This window comes from Hoplias malabaricus, chromosome 4 (genome assembly GCF_029633855.1).
Source record: "Hoplias malabaricus isolate fHopMal1 chromosome 4, fHopMal1.hap1, whole genome shotgun sequence".
Taxonomy (NCBI): domain Eukaryota; kingdom Metazoa; phylum Chordata; class Actinopteri; order Characiformes; family Erythrinidae; genus Hoplias; species Hoplias malabaricus.
Window position 1 is genome coordinate 33,051,998 of NC_089803.1, and position 24,870 is coordinate 33,076,867.

The 24,870-nt window shown below is 37.8% G+C and overlaps 2 protein-coding genes across 3 annotated transcripts; both read left to right on the forward strand.

Annotated features, from left to right (window-relative positions):
- On the forward strand, positions 1 to 13,498 carry ticrr (TopBP1-interacting, checkpoint, and replication regulator). Its single transcript, XM_066669626.1, has 22 exons — positions 1 to 1,049; positions 1,631 to 1,877; positions 1,971 to 2,203; positions 2,350 to 2,578; positions 2,814 to 2,955; positions 3,080 to 3,210; positions 3,471 to 3,662; positions 3,747 to 3,892; positions 6,591 to 6,691; positions 6,854 to 6,944; positions 7,066 to 7,148; positions 7,237 to 7,464; positions 7,563 to 7,650; positions 7,812 to 7,887; positions 7,997 to 8,131; positions 8,223 to 8,313; positions 8,427 to 8,485; positions 8,577 to 8,711; positions 8,889 to 9,025; positions 9,170 to 11,069; positions 12,159 to 12,287; positions 12,597 to 13,498. The coding sequence occupies exons 1-22, from the start codon at positions 381 to 383 to the stop codon at positions 12,725 to 12,727; spliced, it is 5,373 nt and encodes a 1,790-aa protein (XP_066525723.1). The 5' UTR covers positions 1 to 380; the 3' UTR covers positions 12,728 to 13,498.
- Positions 13,499 to 13,696: 198 nt separating this feature from the next.
- rfwd3 (ring finger and WD repeat domain 3) lies at positions 13,697 to 23,089 on the forward strand. Of its 2 annotated transcripts, none has more exons than XM_066668368.1 (14): positions 13,697 to 13,801; positions 13,904 to 14,688; positions 16,702 to 16,919; positions 17,248 to 17,504; positions 17,660 to 17,718; positions 17,883 to 18,098; positions 18,448 to 18,539; positions 18,636 to 18,750; positions 19,253 to 19,475; positions 19,840 to 19,990; positions 20,262 to 20,438; positions 20,876 to 21,090; positions 22,042 to 22,259; positions 22,347 to 23,089. In XM_066668368.1, exons 3-14 carry the CDS (start codon positions 16,702 to 16,704, stop codon positions 22,488 to 22,490), a joined length of 2,085 nt encoding a protein of 694 aa, XP_066524465.1. In that variant the 5' UTR covers positions 13,697 to 13,801; positions 13,904 to 14,688; the 3' UTR covers positions 22,491 to 23,089. The 2 variants fall into 2 exon arrangements, with proteins under 2 accessions (XP_066524465.1, XP_066524466.1); XM_066668369.1 differs by having other exon boundaries at positions 13,721 to 13,738; positions 14,454 to 14,688.
- The last annotated feature ends 1,781 nt before the right edge of the window (positions 23,090 to 24,870 follow it).

A 24,870-nucleotide genomic window follows, 5' to 3' on the forward strand; every position in this document is an offset into this window, starting at 1 on the left:
GCTCAGACAAAATGGGGGAAATGGCAATTTGAACTTTAGCGTTTCACAACAAGAGCTTTATTTCGAGGTTTTACGAACTTGTCGTTTTTATAACTATGGTTGTATTAAGTGATTGTTTTAACTGAACCGGTAATATATCAGATAGCGCTGCTTTACAGCAAACTAACATTAATATCTTTGCTTAAACTCGAGTCGCTGCCGCGGCTAACGCTATTGTAGCGGTTGAGCTAACGTTAGTGTGTCGCTTTAGTTTGTTGTTATTGAGAGGATCGGACATATCTCCACTCACATTCGTTTATAACCAGTCTGGGACTCGGGGTAGACGTTTAAGCGATACTGAGCGTTTTAATACCACTGATGTATCTCTTTAGTGAGGAGTGATGGCCTCTCATAATGTGGTTTTCGCCATCGACGTGGATTATTCCTCTGAAGGGTTCCAGAGATCGGTCTCCAGTGATTCGCCTCATAACATTGTGAAGAGGTGGATTTTGAAAGTTCTTCTTTCTTTGGGGAGTAAACACGGTTTCGAGAAGGTGCGATGGGGTTACAGGTTTTTCCATTCCAAAAGTGTAAGAAGTACAAGCCTTTGGGGCAGAAGCACAGACTTCAAAGAACTTCAGGAGAAAGCCTTCACTGATTTTGAAGAGGAGCTGGTGAAGTTCACCGCCAGTGACATGTCTTCAGATGATCGACAGAGGCACAGAGCCAGCTCAGCCAGCTGTCTGCACAAAAACCTGAAGGAAATCTTGCTTGACTTCCATTGGGACAGACCTGACATTACATCACCAACGAAACTCAGTCTGAGACCCAGGAGGTCGGGGCGCAGTAACAACAACATCTCATTGAGTGAAGACGATCTTTCTGGTCTTGGGAAGAACGTCTTGTTTGTGGTGTCCTCGTGTCCACACTCAGGGAGAGAACTGGAAGACTTCATAAACACCAGAGAAACGACGAGGGATTTACATGAGCTCGTCCTGCCAAAGCGAATCATAGATTTACTAATACAGCGGAAAGTTGTCCTTCATTGGGCCGATTGCAATTTTCACAAGGTTAGGTTTCACCTGTATTCCTCACAACATAAGTTCACATAAGTATGCAATAGGGGCATCATTTTCCTAATATCAATATTTAAAGAGAACTGATCAGTTTGACTGTAATTAGGATCCTTTAAAAAAGTAAATACACACAAACATCTTTTAATTAGTAGCTGAAAAGTTTGCTCTGTAGTAATAAACTATACCAATATTGATTAATATTTGAGCACATTATTGCAAATGGTCCAAATAATATATTACATGTGGTCAGTTCTCCTTCTGCACAGCTTGTATGGTTCAGCTCTGCTAGAGGCACTGCAAATCAGCCAACCTGTGTTAAAGCCCCCTGATGGTGCCCACCCATGCATTGCTCATAAATATGGGAAGCATATGACCATAGAGTGAGGAAGTGTTTCTGCCAAGTGCCACTCCCATTCTGAATATTTAAAAAAAAAAGTCTCTTTAAAGTCATTTAGAAAAGTACAGTATGATAAACACAATATATAATATGTCAAATTCTGTCAAATGTCAGAAAAAAATGCCAAGATGCCTATGCTAAATTGTTAAAATTTTATTCTATTTTAATATTTCCGCAGTGTATGGATGGATCAGATGATTACAAGGGCTTAAAGACAGTAGCAGAAGTATTGCAGCTGGTATCTGGAAAGGTGGTTCCTTTGCAGATTCCTTCTTTGACCCTGAGCCATGATAGCTTGAGCATTATGAATGATGTGGCAATACAAGGATTTCCATATGGCTCAAGTACAGAGTACATTTTGTCATCTGAAAAAAAATACCAGCAATCCTTCCCAACCCTAATCGGATCTCTTTTCTGGGGTGCAGGTAATTCATATTTTTTAAAATCTTGACTTTTGGCTGCTGTTTGAATCTTGTGCTGTTTTAATATCTAAAGAACTCTTTTTCTTGTGATGCCAGATGAGGACAAGCAGTTCTGCAGTGTTTCCTTTGAGCCTGTGTCATGCAGACAGAGGTGTCTGAGTGCTCCTGTAGAAGTGAATCTGAAAACCGTGCTCCATAGTTTGGACACCAGCTCCCTCCATCAGTCAGCATCAGAGTGCTGGGTCCTGATGTGCCTAGATAAACCAGAACAGCGTCAATTTGCCTTTCAGTGCCTTTTAAAGGAGCTCTCCATTCAGGGCTTTGATATGGTAAGAATACATTTTGCTTCATTAAGACTTGTCTGTCTTGATGCTTAATTTTCGTAAAGTTTAATATCGACTGTCAGAGACTAAATACTTTTTCATCTGAAACATGCTGATGTTCTGGTTTTCAACACCTTGCATTTTTTTCACAGCTAGCAGAGCTCAGCGAGGGAGGTCTGGTCCAGTCTGCTGTTTTGTCAGTGCTGTCACCCTATACAGCTCTTCTGACAGTAATCCACCCTATGGCCACTCGGTGTAAAGAGGTGCATAACACCAATCACTTTTCTTCAGAAAGTGAAGACAACACCACTGACCTTCCTGACATTGTCAGCAGCGTTCTCAATGTGATGTATGATATAATGGAGAATGATGATTGCACAGGTATGTCTTAAAATAACCATGGGTTTTTAGGCTGCCATGATTTCTCTTGCATAAATTTCTATCTTTCTGACTTCTGATAGTTTGAGTACTGATAATGATTGTTAGTTGACTTAGATTGCCATGGTTAAATATGTGAATTCTAGTGCTAATCGCTAACCACGAAGGGCTTAGTTCTTACCATGTAATTTAGTGCATTTTAAAATAACCTTTAACCACTTGAAATTTTTGATTGCAGAAGAACTGAATAATCATCAGATTACTGAATGGGCACATCAAGAGCTGCAGAAATCAACTAATCTGGCAACAGATCTTACAGAAGGCTGGTTTTGTCTGTCTGACCAATCTGGAATAAGTTGTCATTTGATGGAGTCTATGAGGTAATTCTGTTTGTTTTAATTATATCCATTAATTCTGAAATGGCAAAGATATATATGCTTATTTAAGCCAATATCAGATTTTATATTATTAAAGCACATAAGCCTGGCTGCTTCACATCCATAGGCTTCTTCATGCTGCACCAGAGGAGGAAGAGCAAAGAGAGGAAGAGACGCAATTGGAGCTTACTCATGCTCTTGCCGAGCTTTATCAAAGCAATAAAACAGGAACAATCAACTCCTCTAAAGTAAAAAAAAGTTAGTATGTCATTTTACACACCAGTGGTCCCATAACAATGCATATTAATGTAACAAGGTGCATAAATTATTGTTTGTCCTGACTGATTGAGAGCATTGCCCTGGTATAAAATACACACACACACACACATACATATATATATATATATATATATATATATATATATATATATATATATATATATATATACATACATACATATATACTATGTATATAACATTTTGAGACATTCTGAGTTTGTTCCATTTTCTTTATGTAGAAGGGGCTCAACGTACACCAGTAAGACAGAAGATGAAATCAATGAGTCGCTCTCTTCAGATGCTGAATGTTGCTCGCTTTAATATAAAAGAGCAGAAGAGTCAAGCAGAAGTAGACCCTTCCAGCACCTCCAGAAGATCTGAGAAGCATGGCAGGAGATCATCTGGTGAAAGGACTAAATCAGGCCTGATATGTATGTTTGAAATCCTTTAGGTTCATTTCTGTAGGATGGTTTGCATCATTACAATATTTAATGCATATATGAATCACTTTACAGACTTCAAATGCGAAGAGGAGCTGCTTTCCCATTTGAAACTGAAATATCAACAGGCTGTAGAGGACTGGAATTTTCCTGTTCTTGGTCATGTCCAGAATCTTCTCTCAGTTGTGAAAACCTTCATCAAATGTAGTACTAATGCAGAGGTGAGTGAGAAGTGCTCTGTCAACCTGATGAAAAAGGACTCGCAATTTTGATGCTTAGGCATTAAAACACAAACATGAACATTGGGTGTTTATATATATATATATATATATATATATATATATATATATATATACACACACACACACACACACAGGGGGTCCTCGAGTTGATCCATTCTTATGTCGCGTCGTAAAGCGGAACATACGTACATACTGTAGGTAAATAACATACTGTAAGCACTTATCCTATCCTAATAAAGTAATTAGCAAAAAACACATATAAAATACGTTTAATAATTAAATGAAATCGTAGCGACAGTCGAACGACTAAGTCCAAGCGACCAGCAAATATTTATCGCTGTTTCCCCCTTATCGAATCGTTTTATGATATCTAATTTCACTTCCATGGTGATGGCTTTCCTCTTCTTTGATGCACTGCCATCAGAAGAGTCTGCCTTATGCTTGGGGCAAAAATTTCACAAAATCAAACACACACACGCACATGTGAGAGAGAACGACGTAGCAGCAAGCTAAAATGGCATACAATGCGACTAGGGTGACGTCGTCCTCCTCGGTAACCGTGTATTCTTCCGCCGCGCACACCAAACACGAAGTGTTTACAATGCAAAACCACTTAAGTCGAAACAAGGATATATACCGTAAATGGGAGATGTGTCGTAACCACAAAACATCGTAACCCAAGGACCTCTTGTGTATATATATATATATATATGTGTGTGTGTGTGTGTGTATATATATATATATATGTGTGTGTATATGTGGATTTGATGGTTGAAGATGATTTTCATACTAAATGATTTGTAAATATTATGATCTGCATCATGACTGAAAATATGGTGGTTCTATTTATGCAACATTTTAAAGGACCAATCTGTAATTGGGGCTTTCGCGGTGAAATAATTTCCTGTGTGGTGTTTTCTAGGCGCTTAATACTGCACTATGCAATATAACTGTTCCAGATTACTTAATTTATCCGGATTCTAATGCTACTCTCCTCATTGTCACCTGGAACTGGCCTGAACTGTGCCTTTTGAGGCTGCTGCATCTCTCTGTGCTGGAGGAGGCAGTTGGGCTTCGATAGTTGGTGTATAGGTAGCGGGATGAGATCTCAAATTCGCATTTCTTGTTTCCCAGTGACTTTTCTGGCACAAATTTTGCATATTGCCTGATCTGAATTGCCTGGATTACCCTTTACATTTGGTTGAAAGCTGATATATTCCCAAACTGGTAAAGCTGCATTTGGTTTTGCAGCAAGGATTGCTGCCATTGTGTCTATTTTGTAAAACAAAGACTGATGCTCTGCCATTCAGATGCCAAAAGTTGGGAAAATTAAACTCTTAACCTTTTTTATAATTTTTTTAAATGAATTTTTTTTAACTTTCATTATACACACACACACCCCCCAAAACAAGACCACGCAAAATCAAAAAGGGAAAACATAAATTGCGGTGGAGATTGTTCCATTACGGTTGGCTGGTCAATAGCCCAGTATTACCATATTGCGGTTATTGCAGCAGCCTTATCTGTAATACTGGCAGCAAGTGTTTTAAAATAAGTATTGCACTTCTTATTCAAAACAACAGAGATTCTGCCCCAGATGTGAAGGCCATGTGGGTCGCCAGGTTGAGTTAAATTGAAACTATACCATAAACCGTCTATTTAAATAGAAAAGTGTACATCATTCCATTAAAACAATGACCTAAATTAACAAAGGGCAAAAGAAGAACTACCCCTCACCAAATTTCCACAAAAAATTCACCAGATGAGGATTTAATTTAGATATTCATTTTTTCTCCACCTTAAATGTTATTTTAAGAGGCAAATGTTTGCATATTATTCACAATTTTCATATTCAAATTTTTTGTTACATGGGTCAATTTACGAGGCTAATAGTGGAGCTATTTGCCATGCAGCTTCCTATCTGATTTTTCCATTCCCCCTTCAATAGGTGAATATTTATAGGTTAAACTTCACAACACTTATCTGCTATGAGTACTCATTTTATTCATTTAAAACACACAACAGAGTTTACATACCTGATTTGTGGTCATTACTCACTTATTTGTCTAAAACACACAAACAAATCATCTGTTATCTGTATTCAGTACTCACTCATTTAGTTTATAACACGCAAACCATTCAAGACTTTATAACTTTTATCCATACATATACACGTGTATACTTTTACAGTTTTTCAGAAATTACTTGCTTACCTGTTGTTAAGGGAAAAAAAATTCAAAATTAAAACATTTTTCAAACACATCACAAGTGTTTCCTTTTGGAAAACACGGGTCATAGAATTTTTTTTAGGAGGAGGCTTTTTTTTTTGCAGAGGCTTTTATGTATGATATAATCTAACATTATCTCTTTTCACTTGCTCGCTTCCATGGCTGTAGTGTGCTGTTTGTGTTTTACCTGGCAACCTGGGGTTTGTCTACTGTGACGTGATTAGACCGAGGGCTAGATCTCAGGCCAAAACTCCAATAGAGCTCAGCTCTAGGATGAGCTGGCTGCAGCACTGCTCTCAGAGACACCAGTGCTCAGTTTGGAATTTTTTCTTAATCTCTGACGACACTTACTGGCCATTTTATGATTTAGTACAATAAATCTATTACAGATTTCTGCCTTAATTAAGAACTCTCATTGTTGAAAATGTATTTTGTGTGTCTCTTGACAGGCTTTGTTCTTAAATTTAATCAAGAAGAACCTTTGGAAAAGCACTCAGTCTATTCGACAACTTTATGAAAGTGCTCCTGACTCTGAGAGTAAAACCAGGGAGTATGTATTATTTTTTCTTTCATTTCACTAGATGGTTTGACTGATACAGTTCTTTTATAAAGATTCCCATAAAACTGAAAATACTGAATTTTTAAAAAAATATATATTTGGCTTCTTTAGTAGCATTGAGTAAAACCCACAGTTTTTCTTTTTTTGGTTAAGTTGTCAGATACAGGTATTTCTTAGACTTGAAGTGTGCAGACAGCCATCTTCAGATCAAGCTACAGATGATGTGGAACACATGGTGGAAGAGGTAAGAATTTGCATTCATTTTATGTGCTTCTTCAAGGCATTATTTATTAGTTATTGTCAAATTCTCACATTCTATGTGTGAAATAATGGTGAAAAATATTGCTGTGATGTACCTCACTTAGGTGGCTGGTATGCTGAGGATAATATCTTTGACAAAAGATGCCGTTTACCTGTCCAGGTTTATGCAGGAGGAGGTTCTGCCACTGTATGTACTTTTAATGGAAGTTGTATGAAAGTTTATATTAAACATGACTCTGGACATATAAATGATATTGTTGCATATGATATCATAGGTACTTAAAAGATATCCCTACAGTCCTGGCAGACATCTATCACAGCCTTGGCACCCAGCTGCCTGAGGTACTTGTAGCTGCCTTGCCCACCGACTTTTTTAGTGATGACTCGATGGCAAAGGAAAGTGTTTCTGTAAGCTCCTCTTCACTCTCAGCCACTCGGAGCATGGTCTCTAGTGTTGGAAATCAGCTTGAGGAGTTACGCAATCGCTCTGCTAAAAAGAGGAGGTGAGTACTGATGTACTCAGTAATGTAGATGCAAGATGTGTAAGATATGCTTGTTTCACAAATTATTGATCATATTTGCTTCATTATTTTATTTTTAGAAGCAGCATGCTCTCACGTCACAAGAGTATGACAGAAGCTTCACAGACACTCCGGCAAATTGAAATGCCTAGAAAATCCACTAGACAGGTGAGATAAAATGTGTAATATATAATATATATAAAACATTTATATTACATTTATATTATAATTTAGATTTACCTGGAAAATAATTATTCACATGTTTGTTTGTTTTTTCTTCTCCTCTGTGTGTAAAACTGGTCTGATATTACTTGTATCCGGTTTGAAAGACAAAGCCAAAGATGTGTGCTTCTTCAGAAAAAAGACATGTGGAGAATCTGCCACCACAAAAACAAGCAGTTCAAGGTAAGTAGTGGAAAATTGTCTCCTATTTCTAACCCCCATTCCCCCAAAATAAACAAATAAAAATATGTTCTGCTATGTAAATTATCATATATATATCATATTTTCATAGAGGTAACAAGGGTGAGAAGAAATCTCTTCAACCAAGAGTGTGTCTCTCCCTCAAAGAACGTGAAAATGCCTCGCAGCCAGTCTGTATCAGCATTAGAAGGAATGAAGAAACGGAAACGATCACAGATGGATGATGGTAAATTAGATTGCTCCATTCTTTGTATTAATGGTGTGACATAGGAATGTAAGTCCTGATTAGAAAACTTCACTTTGGGTTTCTCTTTTAGATCACCGTGGTCTGCTAATAAATAAAGTAGCAGAGACTCCTCTTCATAAGCAGGTATCAAATCGCCTGCTGCAAAGACAGAAGAGGGGCAGGTCTGTGTTTTTTTATTTATTTTTTTTTTCTCTCTTGCTTATTTTTTATTTTGTTGAATGTTTAAACCTGAAACGTTCTGCAAAGCATAAGTGTATATCTTCATTCTTGTCAGGAGGTCTGATGAAACCGATATGTCCATTATTGAGGAGTCTCCTATCAAACCTGCTACAGGTCATTAACTGATTTTAATGCAGTAAAGCTGTACATAAAAGTTTTAAATCTCACATTTGTTTTAAAAAATTACTTTATAATCTTTCTGTAGATTTGAGAAGAAGTCCGAGAATAAAAAGTCTTGCTAGGAGGCATTCTAGTGTCTTCTACTCAAGCTCACAACCACGGTCTCGAAATGTGGACAAAGCTTTGTCATCTTCACAGCTCCTTTTTTATGATGGTAAAGGTAAGCAAGAATATTTTTATGTTTATGACAATATGAAACAGGCGTATATTCGTACTGGGAAATATGTGCTTGTAGAGGATAACTACTGATAATTAGCAAATAAAACCTTTTTAGCTTCAGAATTTACACCACTAGTGTGATTGTGACTTTTTTTATGTGTTTTTGTTTGCTTGTTAGGGGTTAATGGTTTTGTAAAGTCTCCAATGAGACTTCTTTTTGGTGCTGCTCAGTCTCCTATACACCCTTCCACATCCTCCCGGGGAACTAGGGACAGTGGGAAAGATCGACTTGATTCTAATGATTCTGTCTTTGAGGTAATGAATCTACATTCATAAGTAAGCATGTTATGGGGTAGATGATTTGATTACAGCATAGTTAATTTTGGTATTTAACTGCCTGTTGGACTAGGTTAATTTCACAAATAAACATGACATTTCTGATTTTGTTTCCCCCCACAGAATGTCAATAAAACTCCAAGAAAATCTCCTCACACATCTGGTACTGCAGTAGGGAGCAGAACCCCCAGGACACCAACCTCTTCTTCCAAGACTCAAGGCTCTCCTCTTTCTAAGAGCCCAGGTTCTATTATTGGGGAGAATGGAATGATCTTGAGAGGAAGCCCATTTAGATCCCCAGCTGTAAAGAGCCTATTAATGGAGACTCCCAAGAAAAGCCCACTAAAGGGTATTCTCAGAACCCCAGTAAAGAGTTTTAAGGAAAATGCTGCAATGTCTTGCTCTCTTCCTAAGAGCCCCAACATGAGAACACCAAAGAAGTGTGTCACCTGGTCTCCATCTCCCCAGAAGTATGTTTCAGAAAAAACATTTAAGGTCCCAGAGTCTCCTCAGTTATTTAAAAGGTGTTCTCCAAAATTGATGACACCAAGCAATTCCTCTAGATTTCATGGCGATGATAAAACTCCTGATAAACTGCCACAAAGAAAATGTAAGGGATCCACAGAAACACACATAGCATCTGAAAACACAGACTTTGAAGAACCCACATTGGGACAGAGATCAAAGAACATTAGGAGGACATTAAACTTACCTGAGGAGGTTGAAGCACGGAGTCTTGATGTATATTCTTTTGATCATTTATCGCCACCTACACCAGACAAATTAACTCCCAGGAAAACCTCTGAAACAACAAACAGAATGTGTACTCGCTCTGGTAGGACTCCTCTTAAAAGCAATGCTGCTTTACCCCATCTCAACAGAAAATCCCCTCTATCCAAAAGCCCTTCCTCAAGCAAAGATGTGCCTCTGTCAGTGAAAGAGAAACCATCAGAGCCATTTCTTATGGCAAACTCAGCTGGCAATATGTCTCTTGGTAGTAGTCTTCCAAAGACTTCAGGAGATCAAGTTGGGGATAAACAAATGTTAGATGTAGAACACTGGACAGAACAGGCTGCTGATGTACCGAATGAGCCTACTAAGGGAATGTTGGAGCAGCACTCATCCTCAGACTCTCAACAATTGGAATCTTCTGAGTTTAGTGCTACCAGTACAGAAGAGAGCATTGATATTGCAGAAGCCTCTGTAGTGAAGACGGAATTAACTGGAGGTATTAAGATGAACATCTCCTTCTTGAGGAAACCCTTTAAACCGTCAGAGAATTTTGAATTCACTGGTACACCATCTCATTCAACTGAAGCGATTCAAGAGCGAAGTTATGGCTTTCGTCAAACTCCAGATCGGCAACAAAGAAAAGCAGCAGCACGTCTTGGATATTCACCTGGGCTACCTAGGTTTTCCACTCCACGAGGATCAGGAACAGCAGGACACAAAAGGAAATGTCCTGAACCCAATCCACTTACTTATCAAGTAGAACTGGAAATGCAGGCAACTGGATTACCCAAACTTAAGTTTAAACGTACCGATTCTTTCAGTTCAGGTGAAGCAAATGAATGTTCAGTCAAAGCCCTTGCTTCAAATGTTACGACTGCCAAGGCATCAAGGGTTGAAAGCCCCCTTATACATTGTTCCAAACATCGAGAACCTGGCAGGGCATCCCCATCAGTTTGTATACATGATACACCTGGGAAGGGAGGTGTCCAGACATACATATGTCAGTCAATCACCCCCACAAGACTTCCGAATAATAGCCCTTCTCCCTTGGGTGCTGGGGAAAATGTGCCTTGGACCCCATCTCCTCAAAGCCGAGGTTGGGCAACCCCAGAGAACTTAAATAGTTGGCCCCGCAAGAAAAGAGCAAGAACTGATATGTTTGGGACCAAAGAAACTATCATAAAGGGAGAGGCTGATATACTGGAGGACCCAGAACTTGATGGTGTGTTCAGATTACAGGGGACAGAAGATTTCAAGGAGTCATTGACACCTGTCTCCAAATGCAAAATAGGTATGATGTTAAAGTTTTGTTCTCCAACAAAGATAGAATAGTACATTTATGGTTCAGGAAAGCAATAAAAAAGTTGCTGCAATATATGAGGAACTGTCATGGATTAGAAAGTGTTATTTGGCCTTTTAAATTATATATAGGTCTGTGAAGTACGTTAATTATTTTGTAACTATGGGCAATCCAGGTCAAATTTCCTGTTGTTTTTGGCTCCTAGTTTGGTCAAATTTTAGCTGTGTGTGTGTTTTTAAATCTTTTAAATCTCAGTTTTATCCATACCTAATAATTAGTCAGTTTTTTACACCCACAAAACTTTACACATTTAACTTCCCTATGCACTCATTTATTATTGATACTGACATTAAACTTAAAATGTCCATTACCTAAATGTGCGAACAACTAGGTTGCCCTTCTGGCTTACAACAGTATGGTATTTCATAGAAAATTCTGTGAGGTCCGGTTCCTGGCGTTGTTTCCCAGCAAAGGGCCTGACTTTAAGATTTATGCCCTCTCAATGTGACACTTCACATGGCTTATTTGTGTCATGTTTTCAGAACATGGACAACACACTGGTTTAGTACTGTCTGCAGGAAGATCGAACATGAACCGATTTGTCCATTCATTTATAAAAGTTTGGTTTTCTGCATCAAATGCATTTTCTACATATTTTGGAGCATACTGTCCTCGTTCTCACTCAGAGAGGAGAGTGTATTCAGGGTAAACAATCAGTTTGAATGGCTTTGTCAAATGACGCTATTGTATTAACTGAATTAGTTTGTTGCTATGACTGAAAAAAAACACTACATGAACAGTAATTATTTCAGTTATTTTATTATGAATTGGTCATGGATCTGGATAGAACTTTCTGTCCATTCCTAGCCTGTGTTTTATTTATTTATTTATTTTTCATCCCACCCCATTTATGGCACTACAAAAGTAATCAGGAATTGAAGTAAATAATGTAGATGTTTATAATAGTTTGATTTGGTAACTCTTCATTGTTTTACCATCATAGATTTAGTGCTGGCTGAATCCTTAACTTAAATTATTTAACTTTATGGAACCTATGGCTAATGACATGTTTCTCCACAGTGGCTACACCTCCAAGCTCTAAAGTGAAGAAACCAGTGTCTGTTAGTGCAATCCTTGCTCTTACTCAGTCACCCTTATTATACAAAGGGGCAAAGGCCAGTGTTACCAAGGAAACCACGCAGTGTGATGGTGAGATGATTTAAAGAAATATTGTTAAATGGTCACTGATACAAATACACAATATTTAATGTTATGTGGAATATATTGGTATTCATTACTCATTGTTTTCATTATACAGTTATAAGTAGCATCTGCTATTTTAACAAGTTTTTTTATCATGTTAAATACCATTAAGACAATCTATCACATTACCTAATATTCACACTTTTTTTCTTCAGCTTTAATAATAATTCCTACACTTTGATTTGCACTTAAGTCTTAACTGTTGTGTTTTTTTTTTTTTTTTTTTTTTTTTTATCATCTGATCTGCTTCTACAGCATCAAATGGAAATGCTGAGCAGTATGGTAATAGGAGTGTATCCGCCGTAGATGTCTCACCTTTTAGCCAGCCACGAAGACATCAGGGGTGCAGTAGGACATACAGCCGGAAGAGACTACTGGATTCTTAACATCCACAAATGCAATGACATTTCTGAGGGCTTTATTCTATGTTTATGTATGTGTTTTATCATTGTTTGTTTGTTTTTGTTTTTTCTTTCATTCTTTTAAGAAAAATTGATATTTTATGTTACGACATGCATTTTACAATCTGTGTGAAAAGACATTTCAAAAGGGGCCAACCAAGTATTTTCTTTACATTTAGCAGGTGGAATATTTATGTGGCCTTTGACCACTTTTTAAAATTGTATATTGCCCAAACAGTTGATTATTCAACATTTTGTCTTTTAAATATATTTTTTTCCCTTTTTATTTGCTTTTGCACACACTTTGAATTACCAGTTTCTTGATTCCAGTTATAATGGATGTCTTTTTTGGCAGCTAGTCTGTTGGAAGCTAGCCAACAGAAAAATAGATGGCCCACCAGTAGAGAAGAGTTTTTGGTGAGAGAAAGCAGGTTTAATTTGATGTTTAAGTGAGCAAATCTTTCAATTTCATAAGTAAATCTAACATTTCTATTTCAATGCCTCATTTCCTGAAAAATAAGACTTTTCACAATCTATTCCAAAGTTTATACTGCAACTGGAGGACAAATATCACTGTGTTAAATTTTTTTGAAATGCAGATCTGGTGAGGGTTTACCATTTCACTCTGTAACTGTAGGTAGAAGGAGACTTTTATGAATAAACTAGGAAAAATGTTTAATTGCAAAAATGTTGAACCTTGACCCAAACCACTGTCTTATAATGTGAAATAAGTGTAAAATGAGAATCAGATTATTTTAATAAAGATATTTGTACATAAAGTATGTGATTCTTTATACAATAATCGCATTTTATAGTACTAAAGAAAATAATGCATTTTAGAAAGGTAAGTACATTTCACGAAACGAATTTCACTGTCGCCGTCTACTGAGCACCAAGAGAATCACACCTTTAACAAACTTTCTAGCTAAATGTTTACTTCCTACATTACAGAAAAATCAGCGGACCCTACGTAGAATTTCAAGCATATCTCTCCTAGTAGGTCTAGTCTTTCTTTAACAACAATTGACTAAATGCTGCGGCAGACAACGACCCATTTCTGTAGGTTAAGTTCTATTTTTGGAATCTTAACAATTTCGTGGATGGCTGCAGCACGCAGTTCAGATGAGACCCGTGTAAAACTGACCATTTTTTTGTTTGCAGTTGACGCAGCTGAAAAATCCGCACTCATTCGCATAGTCTAATTTGTTTACACGACCTCGCCTCGAGAATCCCTGCTCCCTACGTAGTGCATTTTTAAAGTTAAGTAAATGTTAAAATTAAATTAAATTAGTTAAAAAATGTTTACAGTATTTTCAGTAGAGTATTGTGGCTTAATCCCAAATGGCACTTGTGGTTGATAAACAGTGCTAGGCTGCGTGTGCCAGTGTATAGTGCACTATGTAGGAAGTAAGCTGTTGAAGATGAGCCCTTGTGTTCGCGTCACATTAATTTAACAAACTTGATTTTCTTTGTACATGTATCCGCACCCTTTTAATAATAATAATTATCATTATTATGAAAATAATACATTATATAGACAAATTGTCCATACACAGATTTTTAATGTCTCTGAATAAGACGTCAGCTAGGATAAGTAATTGATCGAGGCAAAAATGAAAATAAATACACGCTCCAATAGATTCTTTTTTAAATTATATCAGTCCTGAAATGCATAATTTCAGCCTATAATACTTTATCTGAACACTCTGAGGAGGAGAGACGGAGAAGGACCCCTGCACACTGGGGGCGGGCCTACAGAGTGGCGCGGACTTCAGACCGGAGCCCTGCAGCAGACCCGAGAGCTCGTAGCTGAATACAAACCAGGATTAAACACAGAGATCCACAGACTTTATCTCCAGTCTTGTTTCCGCTCCCGGCCTGGGCCGCTCGGCTATCGCATGATGGTGGATTAAAGCGGTCGATGTGAAGTGAGACCCGTTTAAAAGGTAGCTAGCTGTAATGTTTGTGTGTGTTTCTGCTGAAGTCGGTTTAACGCAGGCGCTTCACCAGTGTTAAGCGTTAGCCGCTAGACTGCACAACACGGTGTGTCTCTGTAGTAAAAAAAAATCATTATCTCAGCACTGTGTGAGAGCCACAAACCGACTCTGAACACTCTTTAAAAACTGAGATAAATGCGCGGCTACAGTTGTTTTTCTTCGATTGTGCCTTTAGCCCTGTGGCTAATGTTAGCCAGCCAGCTACATACTCACATGTTATGTTTTTCCTCAAACATTTGTCTTATTCACGGAGAAAAGAGATTTAATAGAGTGAAATATATTCGCCTGTTTCCTACCGCTCCAGCGAAGTCTTTACGGATAGCTGGTACTTGTTTGGATGGTCTCAAACCCAACTTAATGGCTGCATAAGGAGCGTTGCCTCTTTCCCAGCCCGTCCCTCTAGAGCTGAGAGTGAAGCTAACGCAGTAAACCCCATGTATCTATAAGATTATAAACACACCCCGCACCTCCCCAGTGTAAGATCCTGAAATGACATCACACAAAATGTATTTTAAACACGGGTAAACCTATTTATCAATGATCATATTTATATTAATGTTTGTGTTTTGTTTTTTTCTTTTAAAACGTTTACAGAAATCCGTATATTTCAGAAATACATCTTGATAGAGAAACCAAAACATACCTCCTCAATTTTCTACACTGATTGTCTATTTTATCCTGTCCATTTACAATGTTTGTGCACTATGTTGCTCCAAAATGACCAACAGTTTTTGTTCTGTATACTTTAATAGCTAAAGATTACCTCCAAAATGCGGGTATATGTTGGGTGGTGGATTGACACAGACGTGTTGCGTTGGTACGAGTGGATCAGACACAACAGTGCTGCTGGTGTTTTTAAAAATCACTGTCCTAGACGTACTGGTCCAAATGTAAAGTCATAGAAAGTAGGTCACAGGACACGATTTGCTGGATATATTTGATTTGTGGCCACGTAAATGTACCGTTTTATTTTACATACACATAATAAAATTTTGTTTTCTATTTCTGCTCTGTCCTCTCGTTTTTCAGTCCTGTCCCCCGAAAAACTGTGACTATGAGGTTAATGCTAGGTTTGTTCTAGCCTATATTATTTCACCTGCCACAGAATCTTTGGAGATGTAGGCTGTGCTAGCTGGAGTTATGGCCCTCTTTGACTACAGCAGACACCCTGCAAATTCACTTGAACTTTCTTACATACCTATTTTCTGAATACTTTAACTCCATCTAAACAATGTGTACATATTTTTCACATGACATTGTAAAGCAACCTTGGGATTGTGAAATGTGTTATATAGGTGTAACCTATTATTGTTATCATTATTATTATTTTATTATGACTCAGTACTCTATTGCTAATAGCGATTTGCCACTGCATGATACCTACTTGGCTATGCATTTTTGCTTTTCCATTAGGCACCTGGTCCCTCAAACCAGGTTATTTATTAATTTATGTTTTAAAATGTATTTTTTCTTTCTTTCTTTATTTTAAGTACCTGCTTGCTTGTACTTCCAAGGAATCTAAACGTGAGTGACGTGTAAACCTTGTAAACCTTGTAGAGCATTGATTGGACAGAGAGGCACAGCAATTACGACAAAATGTAGACATAAATATCCAAGCTACTGTAGAGATCACATTTGTTTTTACCTGACTCTCAACTGCAGCTCATAAACTTACACATGGTCTTTTGAAGAAGGTGGTACAAACACCTGTTGGATTGGTGGTTGACAAAAAACTCGAGCGAGAGCTAGACGAAGGTGAGAAGAAATGAAAAATGGTTTTGTCTGAACTGATGTGCAGCTAAGCTGTATTCTGTCCCAAAACACAAAAATGTGTGAATACACAGTATGTTACCAACATTTTAAATTTCCTTCATCATTTTTGTGATTTCCGAAGCACATAGTTCAAATTGGTGATGTTTTGTAATGTCACCAGCTACCATGTATTGTTTTTGTGTCTTCTAGATGGAGGATATGGAGGTGGATGTACAGCTAGCAGCAGGAGGGTTCGCTGTTGGCTCAGTAGGGGTGGAGGTGCCCATAATCATTCCTGACTCTGGGAGCAGCACAGAAGTGGAGGATGAAGGGGAAAGTGATAGGAGGCCTGAAGGAGGAGGCATTGGTCCAGCTGACAGGCCACGACTTGCAGCGACTCAGGTTGTCAGGAGAAGACGGCGAGCTAGGTATGGAAGGAAATTACACAGCTGAACCGCTGGTTGCTGTGGGGATAAGCACCATTGAGGAGGACATGGTACTAAACATATTGAAAGAGGGGACATTTATTTAATTTATTTGTTAAATTTTTATTTTATATATTTATGCAGTGTAATGTTGTCCATTTTGCTAACGTTAACGCACAGTACCAGATATATAATAAATAACTAATATATTTGTGTAGCAGCTGTACATACAGATCCATTATTATTGTCTCAGCCTTTCCCTGGGAAATAAGGAGGCCTGGACAAGCTGATATTTGTGTGATCCCCATTGTGTCTGGAACTTTTTGTACAGACCAGGCCTGAGGTTCCAGTATTCCACTCAGACTACACTTCTGAACAGAGGCCCTTTGGATTTCCTGCTCAGGGTGTCAGCAGGAAGTGACACAGAACCAATCTCGGGCAGCACAGAGGAGGCGAGTGACTCTGAAGAGGAGGGAAACAATGGACAGAGCACAGATTCAAGATCTAATGCAGAACCTGTCCCTGTGCCTAATAGCAGCCAGCCAACTCCAGTGGTGGTACCTCCAGTTCAGGAGTCTAGTGCTACAGGTGCCCCATTTTTCAAATTATGCTTTTTATGCTGAAAATAATACAGAATTGTGTGTTATTTTTAAATTAAATTATGTGGTCATGTCTTGCATTGACTTGCCCAAGTCTTTTATGTAATAAAAAAAGTGTCTATGATCCTGGTGTCTTTTGCCCAGATCCTACTGTTGCTGCTCAGGTTAATAGGGCCGAACCTCTACTGCAGTCTCAAGCTCAGGTATACACACACTTTTTTTTTGTGTCTAATTTAATGTAATGATTCATGAATTAATTTATTCATACTTTAGGTATAGGTATTTTAATATAAATTATCCTCCTGGTTGAGGATTTACTCTGAAGTTTTCTTATGTTTATTGTAATGTTCAAATAATTTTTGTGCAGACTGTGCCAGCAGAGACTTCTGGTACCTCTGCAACTGCTGTCCACTCAGATACTGTTGATGACGGTGAGGAAGGAGAGGGTGAGACCTGCTCTATATGTTTTGAACCATGGACCACTTCAGGGGAGCATCGCCTTGCCACTCTGCGGTGTGGCCACCTGTTCGGCTTTACATGTATTGACCGGTGGCTGAAGGGCCAGGGAGCTAAATGTCCACAGGTCAGTTTTCCTTAGATACATAATAGAACTAATATTAGGTTTGCAGTACACAACATAAATATTACAAACAACCCATGTCTCATAAACTGCCGCAGTGCATTTTGTCCTCTTTATTTCTAAGTAGAGATGGTGAAATCGTATTAGTAATGTGCTTTAACATTGGACTGAAACACCAAAGTAAATATAGGAAAATTTAAAGTTCGTTAAGCAGGCCACTCGTGCTGCACTTTTAAAACTACTCAGTGAATCCCCATAATTTTGTAGTACAGAAAAACAGAGGGAGACAGTTTGGAAATTCCTAGACAGTGAAAAGTCAGTTTAAATTTGAGAAATTCTTTGTCTCTTTTAGTGCAACAAGAAGGCCAAGCGGACGGATATTGTCTTGCTTTATGCACGTAAACTAAGGGCTCTGGACAACACTGAGCAAGAGAGTTTAAAGAGGTATAGTAATACAAATTTTCAAAAGTTCAATGTTCTGTTTTTTTTCCCCTGACTTGAGTCAGAAAATCATGATGTGGTTTGCTTGTGTTTGTAAAGATCATTAGAGCAGGAGCAGAGCTTGCGGAGGAGAGCAGAGTTGGAATCTGCTCAGTGTCGTCTACAGTTACAAGTAGTAACAGATGAATGTGGGAAACTCCGGAAAGAGGTTCAGGTACAAGAACTGCGCACACACACCTCTTGCCATATCTTTTTGTTTTACTTTTGGAGGGAAAAAAACAAACAAACAACCAATCAGCCATAATAATATTACCAATTTAAAAACTTTATGAAAAACTAATGGCTTCTCAGTAAACATGGTGCTTGTAAAATGTTATATATAATCACTGTAAATACAAAAAAAATATATAAAACAAATAAGAAATTTAAGAGATTTTTTCCGATCACTATTTATTAACCGGTAAAACTAGGTAATGGATGATAACCTCAAATAATACGGACTGCCACGAGGAGAGATTTGGAAAATTTAAACCAACACATTCACACACAGAATATCACACTTACTGGAGTAATGCTATTGTGTTTAATTCTAATGTTTGGTGTTATTTATTGTTTGCTTGTCTTTAACAAACACTTACTAATATATATATATATATATATATATATATATATATATATATATATATATAAACACATAACACTCATTTTCTGTACAGGAGCTGAGGAGGTTGATGGCTCAGACTGCATCAAGCTCATCTCATTCCCAGATCACTCCGTCTTCATTGTCTCAGACACAGGAGTCATCCAGCACAGGACATTATGTCTTTGCAAAAGCTGTTCTTGTGTCGCAAGCTGGTGGCTGTCGTGTACTAGCTTACTGTGAGCCCATCAGCTGTCTGTTGGCCTCTCAACCCTCCCCTCATTCCACCCTGGTCCCTGGTGAGCATTTGAAGAAACCTGTATTATTTTTGTGGCAGCCTATAGTACTTTCTTTCATTCATTCATTCATTCATTGTCTGTAACCGCTTATTCAGTTAGGGATAGGGCGCAAGGGGAGAACACACCCTGGAGGAGGTGCCAGTCCTTCACAGGGCGACACACATTCACTCACACCTAAGGAAACTTTTTGACTCGCTAATCCACCTACCAACATGAGTTTTTTGGACTGTGGGAGGATATTGTATTTTTTTAATTTTCATATTAATTAATTGATTATCATTCAAGCATTTATATACAGATTTTCTGACCTTGCTCATTTTCACTCTGTTTCTCTCCCTCTTTTTGTCTCTCTGCATATTTGCAGGGTATGGAGTAAAAAAGATAAGTGCTGTCAATCTGAAAGCCAGTCATTATGTTCCTATACACATTAAACAGATCAGAGGTCTTGCTTTCAACAAACAGCAAGATAGCCTGCTGCTTTCTGCAGCTCTTGACAATACTGTCAAACTCACAAGGTATTATGTTATTTTTGCTGTATACAGTATTTTGCATCTTTATAAACACCCACATGCACAGCTTTAAATTTTCCTGCTTTTACACCATTGTTATGAAGGACTTTGTAATTAAATAATGATGTATAGAACGTTTATGAATAGAAAACAAAACAAATTCATGGACAAATTACTACAGTTGTTATTATTAATTAATTGTAGTCTTATTAAGAATTTTAGGTGTCCTTATTTTTATTCTATTTTTTTCCTCCCCCCCCTTCCACCCTCCCTTAAGTTTATGGACCAACACTGTGGTTCAGGCTTACAACACGGGTAAACCTGTTTGGAGCTGCAGTTGGTGTCACGACAACAACAATTACATCTATGCTGGCCTGAGCAATGGCTCTGTGCTGGTGTATGACACGCGGGACACTAGCACTCATGTGCAGGAGCTTGCACCTCTCCGCTCCAGGTACCTCCAACAAAAATGTCAGAGACTAGGGACGTCATGGAATTGTCATTGAAATGTCACTGATAATGATGGAACTGCAAGATCTAGTCTGTAAATAGTTCTTTCACAGTAATTCCCAGCATTTGTCATAGAACTGTATGGTTACTTCACTCAATTGTCTCAGAAATAAGATTGAAAACAACCTGATATGTTTTGTGTCAACTCAACCTATAGAGAATTCCCTTATTACATTTTAAACAATGGGAATATTTGTGTATAGTCAATTCAATAGTTTTTACCTACAGCATATTTAATGCTCTTAATTTAATTAATGAATCTTAATATTCACATGTATTAGCCAGAGGATTCATCATATAACATTGAAGAGGCATCATAGATTTCTCTCAAACCTTGAATGTCTTAGTTGTCTCAACTTAAGCTTGTTGTTTTCTTTGCAGTTGTCCGGTTGTATCCCTGTCCTACCTCCCCCGTGCAGCATCCAGTCTGTTCCCTTGTGGGGGCCTCATTGCTGGTTCTCTTGAAGGGGGATGTTTCTGGGAGCATGTGGATGGCACCACCTACAGACCTCATGTTTTGCCTTTAGAATCTGGGGGCTGCACAGATATACAAGTGGAACCAGAGAGCAGACACTGTCTGGTCACATATAGACCTGGTGAGTTATTACCAAGAGGCAGAGAATATGTTTGTTTGTATATAAAATGTTGAAAACACAGTAGTTGGGTAGAATGTATTTGAAATGTGTAGCTTTTCGTAGTTAACCTAAGTAGAATATTACTAGCATTTGGTTGTCTACCAGATCTCAAAAACAGTTATGTTAAAGCACATGTGCTCAAAATTTGCACCATTCCATCCTATAAAATATCATACATGACTGGTAAAACATAGTCTACTGTTGTAGGTATACAAGTATTGATTCTTCAGTTACATTTTTAACCACTTTGGGGCATTAAATCGCTATAAATCAGGATTGGGTTTTTCTGGTGAATTTCACATAAACTCAACTTTATTTATAGAGCACTTTAAAAAACAACAACAGCTGAAACAAAGTGCTGTACTGACATGTTTATAAAACAAAAACTAACCAATAAGGAGAAATAAGTAACTCAAATAAAATAAAACTAATAACACAAAGCAAAAGTCTCATGCTGTGTTGAAACCCAAGGAATAAAAATGGGTTTTAAGACACGTTTTAAAAATCATTAGTGAGGAAGCCTGCCTTCAAAAAGGTCACACCCATTTTGAAAAGTTTCCCCCCTCCCATATACTAATGTGCCACAAACAGGAAGTTAATATCACCAACCATTCCCAATTTATTAAGGTGTATCCATATAAATGGCCCACCCTGTAAAATGGTAGGTTATTCCACAGTTTCGGCGCAGCAATTGAAAAGGCTCTATCCCCTCTGAGCTTACATTTTGACCTCGGCACCTCCATTATACACATTTTAACATCTTTCCTATTCCAACACAGCAAAATCCTTCTATTTATCAGCTAATAATTAAATATCTCTGAGCTTTGAATTGGTTGTATTAGCTCAGGACTGAGGTTGGAAAAAATAAGCCACTAGACAAATCATGACTGTTTGTTTTATTTGATGGATCAGGTCGTGCAAACCCTTCTCTGCGCTGTGTTCTGATGGAGTTAAACCGAAGCCCTCAAACAAACTCCTCTCAAGCACCTGTCTGCTTCTGTGCTCCTGTCCAGACCTTCACTGCTGGCTCTTCCTGTAAATTGCTCACAAAGAACACTGTGTTTAAGAGCCCTGCTGGCAACAGCTCCACGCTTGTGTGTGCAGGAGACGAGGGATCCAATTCAACCATGGTGTGTGGTGTTTTTTCCCCTCTTTCTCTTCCTCATAATGATTAAATGGAAAAAGTGTAATAATTTGCACTGCTGTTTTCTCTCCAGGTGTGGGATGCTGGTAGAGGTGCCTTGCTACAGAAGCTGCCTGCAGATCTTCCTGTATTGGACATATGCCCTTTTGGGATGAACCAGGAACATTACCTAGCCTCTCTCACTGAGAAGATGCTGAAGATCTATAAGTGGGAATGAGCAGTATGGTACTCCCAGAGAGTGTTGTGTGTGTGTGTTTTTTTTATTTTTAATTTTTTTTTTTTTTTTTTTTTCCCCCTCTCTCCTTTCCCTCCTTACTGGAGCTGTCTTAGAAAATAATGGACTCTTTGAGGATGCCGTTACTGATTTGAGGTTTGAAGAAATAGACCTTCTGTCAAAGAGGAACTGATAGAATTTAACTGGCTTTTCATACAAATCATGTTAATCTCTTCAAAGCATTGTTTCTGACTGTGATAAAGGGAGTATAAAAGGAATGGCATGAGACAGTTGTATTTTGAGATATGGCTTGCACTGACAGTTTAACCACTCATTTTCTGGAATACAGCTCCATATTTGTGAGATTTTTAATGGGACGGAGTTGGTGCATTTTTCATCTTTGATATTGTTTAACTATTAGTTGTTTTCTGTTTCATCTTTATACTTGTCACACTACGTCAGTCTTAACATGATTAGTGAATACAAGTGACATGACTTTATATTTTCTCATTGTGTCTGTGTGTTGAGGCAAATATATATATGTAAATATATTTTTAAACAAATGTTTTTTCTGTGGTTGTAATGTTAAATAAATACGTTTATTTCCCTCAATCAGATTAATAGATTTAATTGCTCATTATTTTTATGCACTTCAGTCGTCAATTCATTTTTAATCAATTCTCTTCTCGCTTGGAATCAGGTGCAAGCAGGCATTGAATTACACACTTTCACAATTTGTCTAATGGAAAATTAAATAAAGATGAGTCGAGCCTAGTAGATACCATAATGCAGTGGTAAAAGCACCTAAGTGTCCAGACGTTTGTAGGCTAGAATTGTTTTAAAGTGATTCCATTGTGTGTACACACATTTAGTAGTGCATGCACAACTTTGTTTAACATCTTCAGAAAATTATGAAATGTAATTAGATTTTCTGGATTTGCTACTCAAAAGTGTTCGTAGGTGTGTGTGTGTGTGTGTGTGTTGCCCTGTGAAGGACTGGCGCCCCCTCCAGGGTGTATTCCCGCCTTGCACCCAATGATTCCAGGTAGGCTCTGGACCCACCGCGACCCTGAATTGGATAAGCGCTTACAGATAATGAATGAATGAATGAATGAATGAGATTTTCTGGAGCAGCTGCAAAATGAGCCTTTGTTCACCAGTTCCAATAAGCGTCGTCTAAACCCTCGGTTATAGGGCTATGACCTGATTTCAGAACTATTCAGTACATGTTGAACAAGTTGGCTTCTTATTCGGATTTTGTGTTCCACATTTAAATAGAGTAACATTTATTGTCGCCGCTAGATGGCAACATATGAACATGACTTCCATGCAGTCGAAAATGTCTCAATCTGAAAGTTAGTTTGGAGACATAATATAAAAGACTTAAAATCCTCAAGATATAGAACTGTTACAGTAGATTTTAACTGGCCTTATAAACATGGCCTGTGTCCTGATAGAAACTGCATATTTGGCTTAATTCCTAAGAAATTCTGTTTATTGTCAGGAGTGTCATCAAATCTGAAAGGCACATTACAGATACATATATTTGTTTTTTGTTTTTTGTTTTTGTAATGGCCGTGGGAACATAGCATGCGACTTAAGTATGTGTGGCTAGGGCATCTAACTTCCGAGGTTAGAGTATTAAACTGAGCTTTCTGACTGATCAAACAGATTTTGCTTTCATACATTTCACAAAACATAATATTAACTATGCCAACATGGCTTTCAAATATGTTCCTATTACTAGAATAAATGTATTAAATGAAAACAGTAAAGGATGTGTCAGAGTAAAACTCTGTCATTATTTATTATGCTGAGTCCCTGGTAGGTGTTGTCCAGCTTCCTGAATCAGACTCGTCTATTTCCATTATGCCTAAAACGGCATAAATGTTGGCTATAAGATTTTTATACCCCGAATGCATGGGTCAAACACTGTTGCTTTCAAATTTCAGCACTTGATTTAATTTCATCAGCACTTAATATAATTTATGGATAAATAACTGAACTATGTGTGTGATGCTAATTAAAGTAAAACTAATTTTCTTATAAATGTGTAGTGCTAACCAATACAATAGACATAATACAGTTATTACACGTGGTTATATTTGGATTTGTTTTAATATATCTGAATCTCCAAAGTAAAATTTCTTCATTTGCAGAATTATTTTATAGTCTTTCATATTGTGCCTTCAATATGCCTTTTGGAAATTTTAATAAAACAAAGAGATAATTTCCTAGGAAATAAGTCAAGTGCAATTTCCCCACACATTCTATCACATGTTATGTTTATAGGGCCATTAAACATTCATTCGTTCATTCTCTGTAACCCTTATCCAGTTCAGGGTCGCGGTGGGTCCAGAGCCTACCCGGAATCATTGGGCGC

Coding starts and splice junctions, on each gene's coding strand:
- ticrr (XM_066669626.1), top strand. CDS start 381: ATGGCCTCTCATAATGTGGTTTTCGCCATCGACGTGGATTATTCCTCT. Junction 3,211..3,470: donor CTCCTCTAAAGTAAAAAAAA/GTTAGTATGTCA, acceptor TTCTTTATGTAG/AAGGGGCTCAACGTACACCA. Junction 8,132..8,222: donor ACGATCACAGATGGATGATG/GTAAATTAGATT, acceptor TTTCTCTTTTAG/ATCACCGTGGTCTGCTAATA.
- rfwd3 (XM_066668368.1), top strand. CDS start 16,702: ATGGAGGATATGGAGGTGGATGTACAGCTAGCAGCAGGAGGGTTCGCT. Junction 16,920..17,247: donor AGGAGAAGACGGCGAGCTAG/GTATGGAAGGAA, acceptor CTTTTTGTACAG/ACCAGGCCTGAGGTTCCAGT. Junction 20,439..20,875: donor CTTGCACCTCTCCGCTCCAG/GTACCTCCAACA, acceptor TTTTCTTTGCAG/TTGTCCGGTTGTATCCCTGT.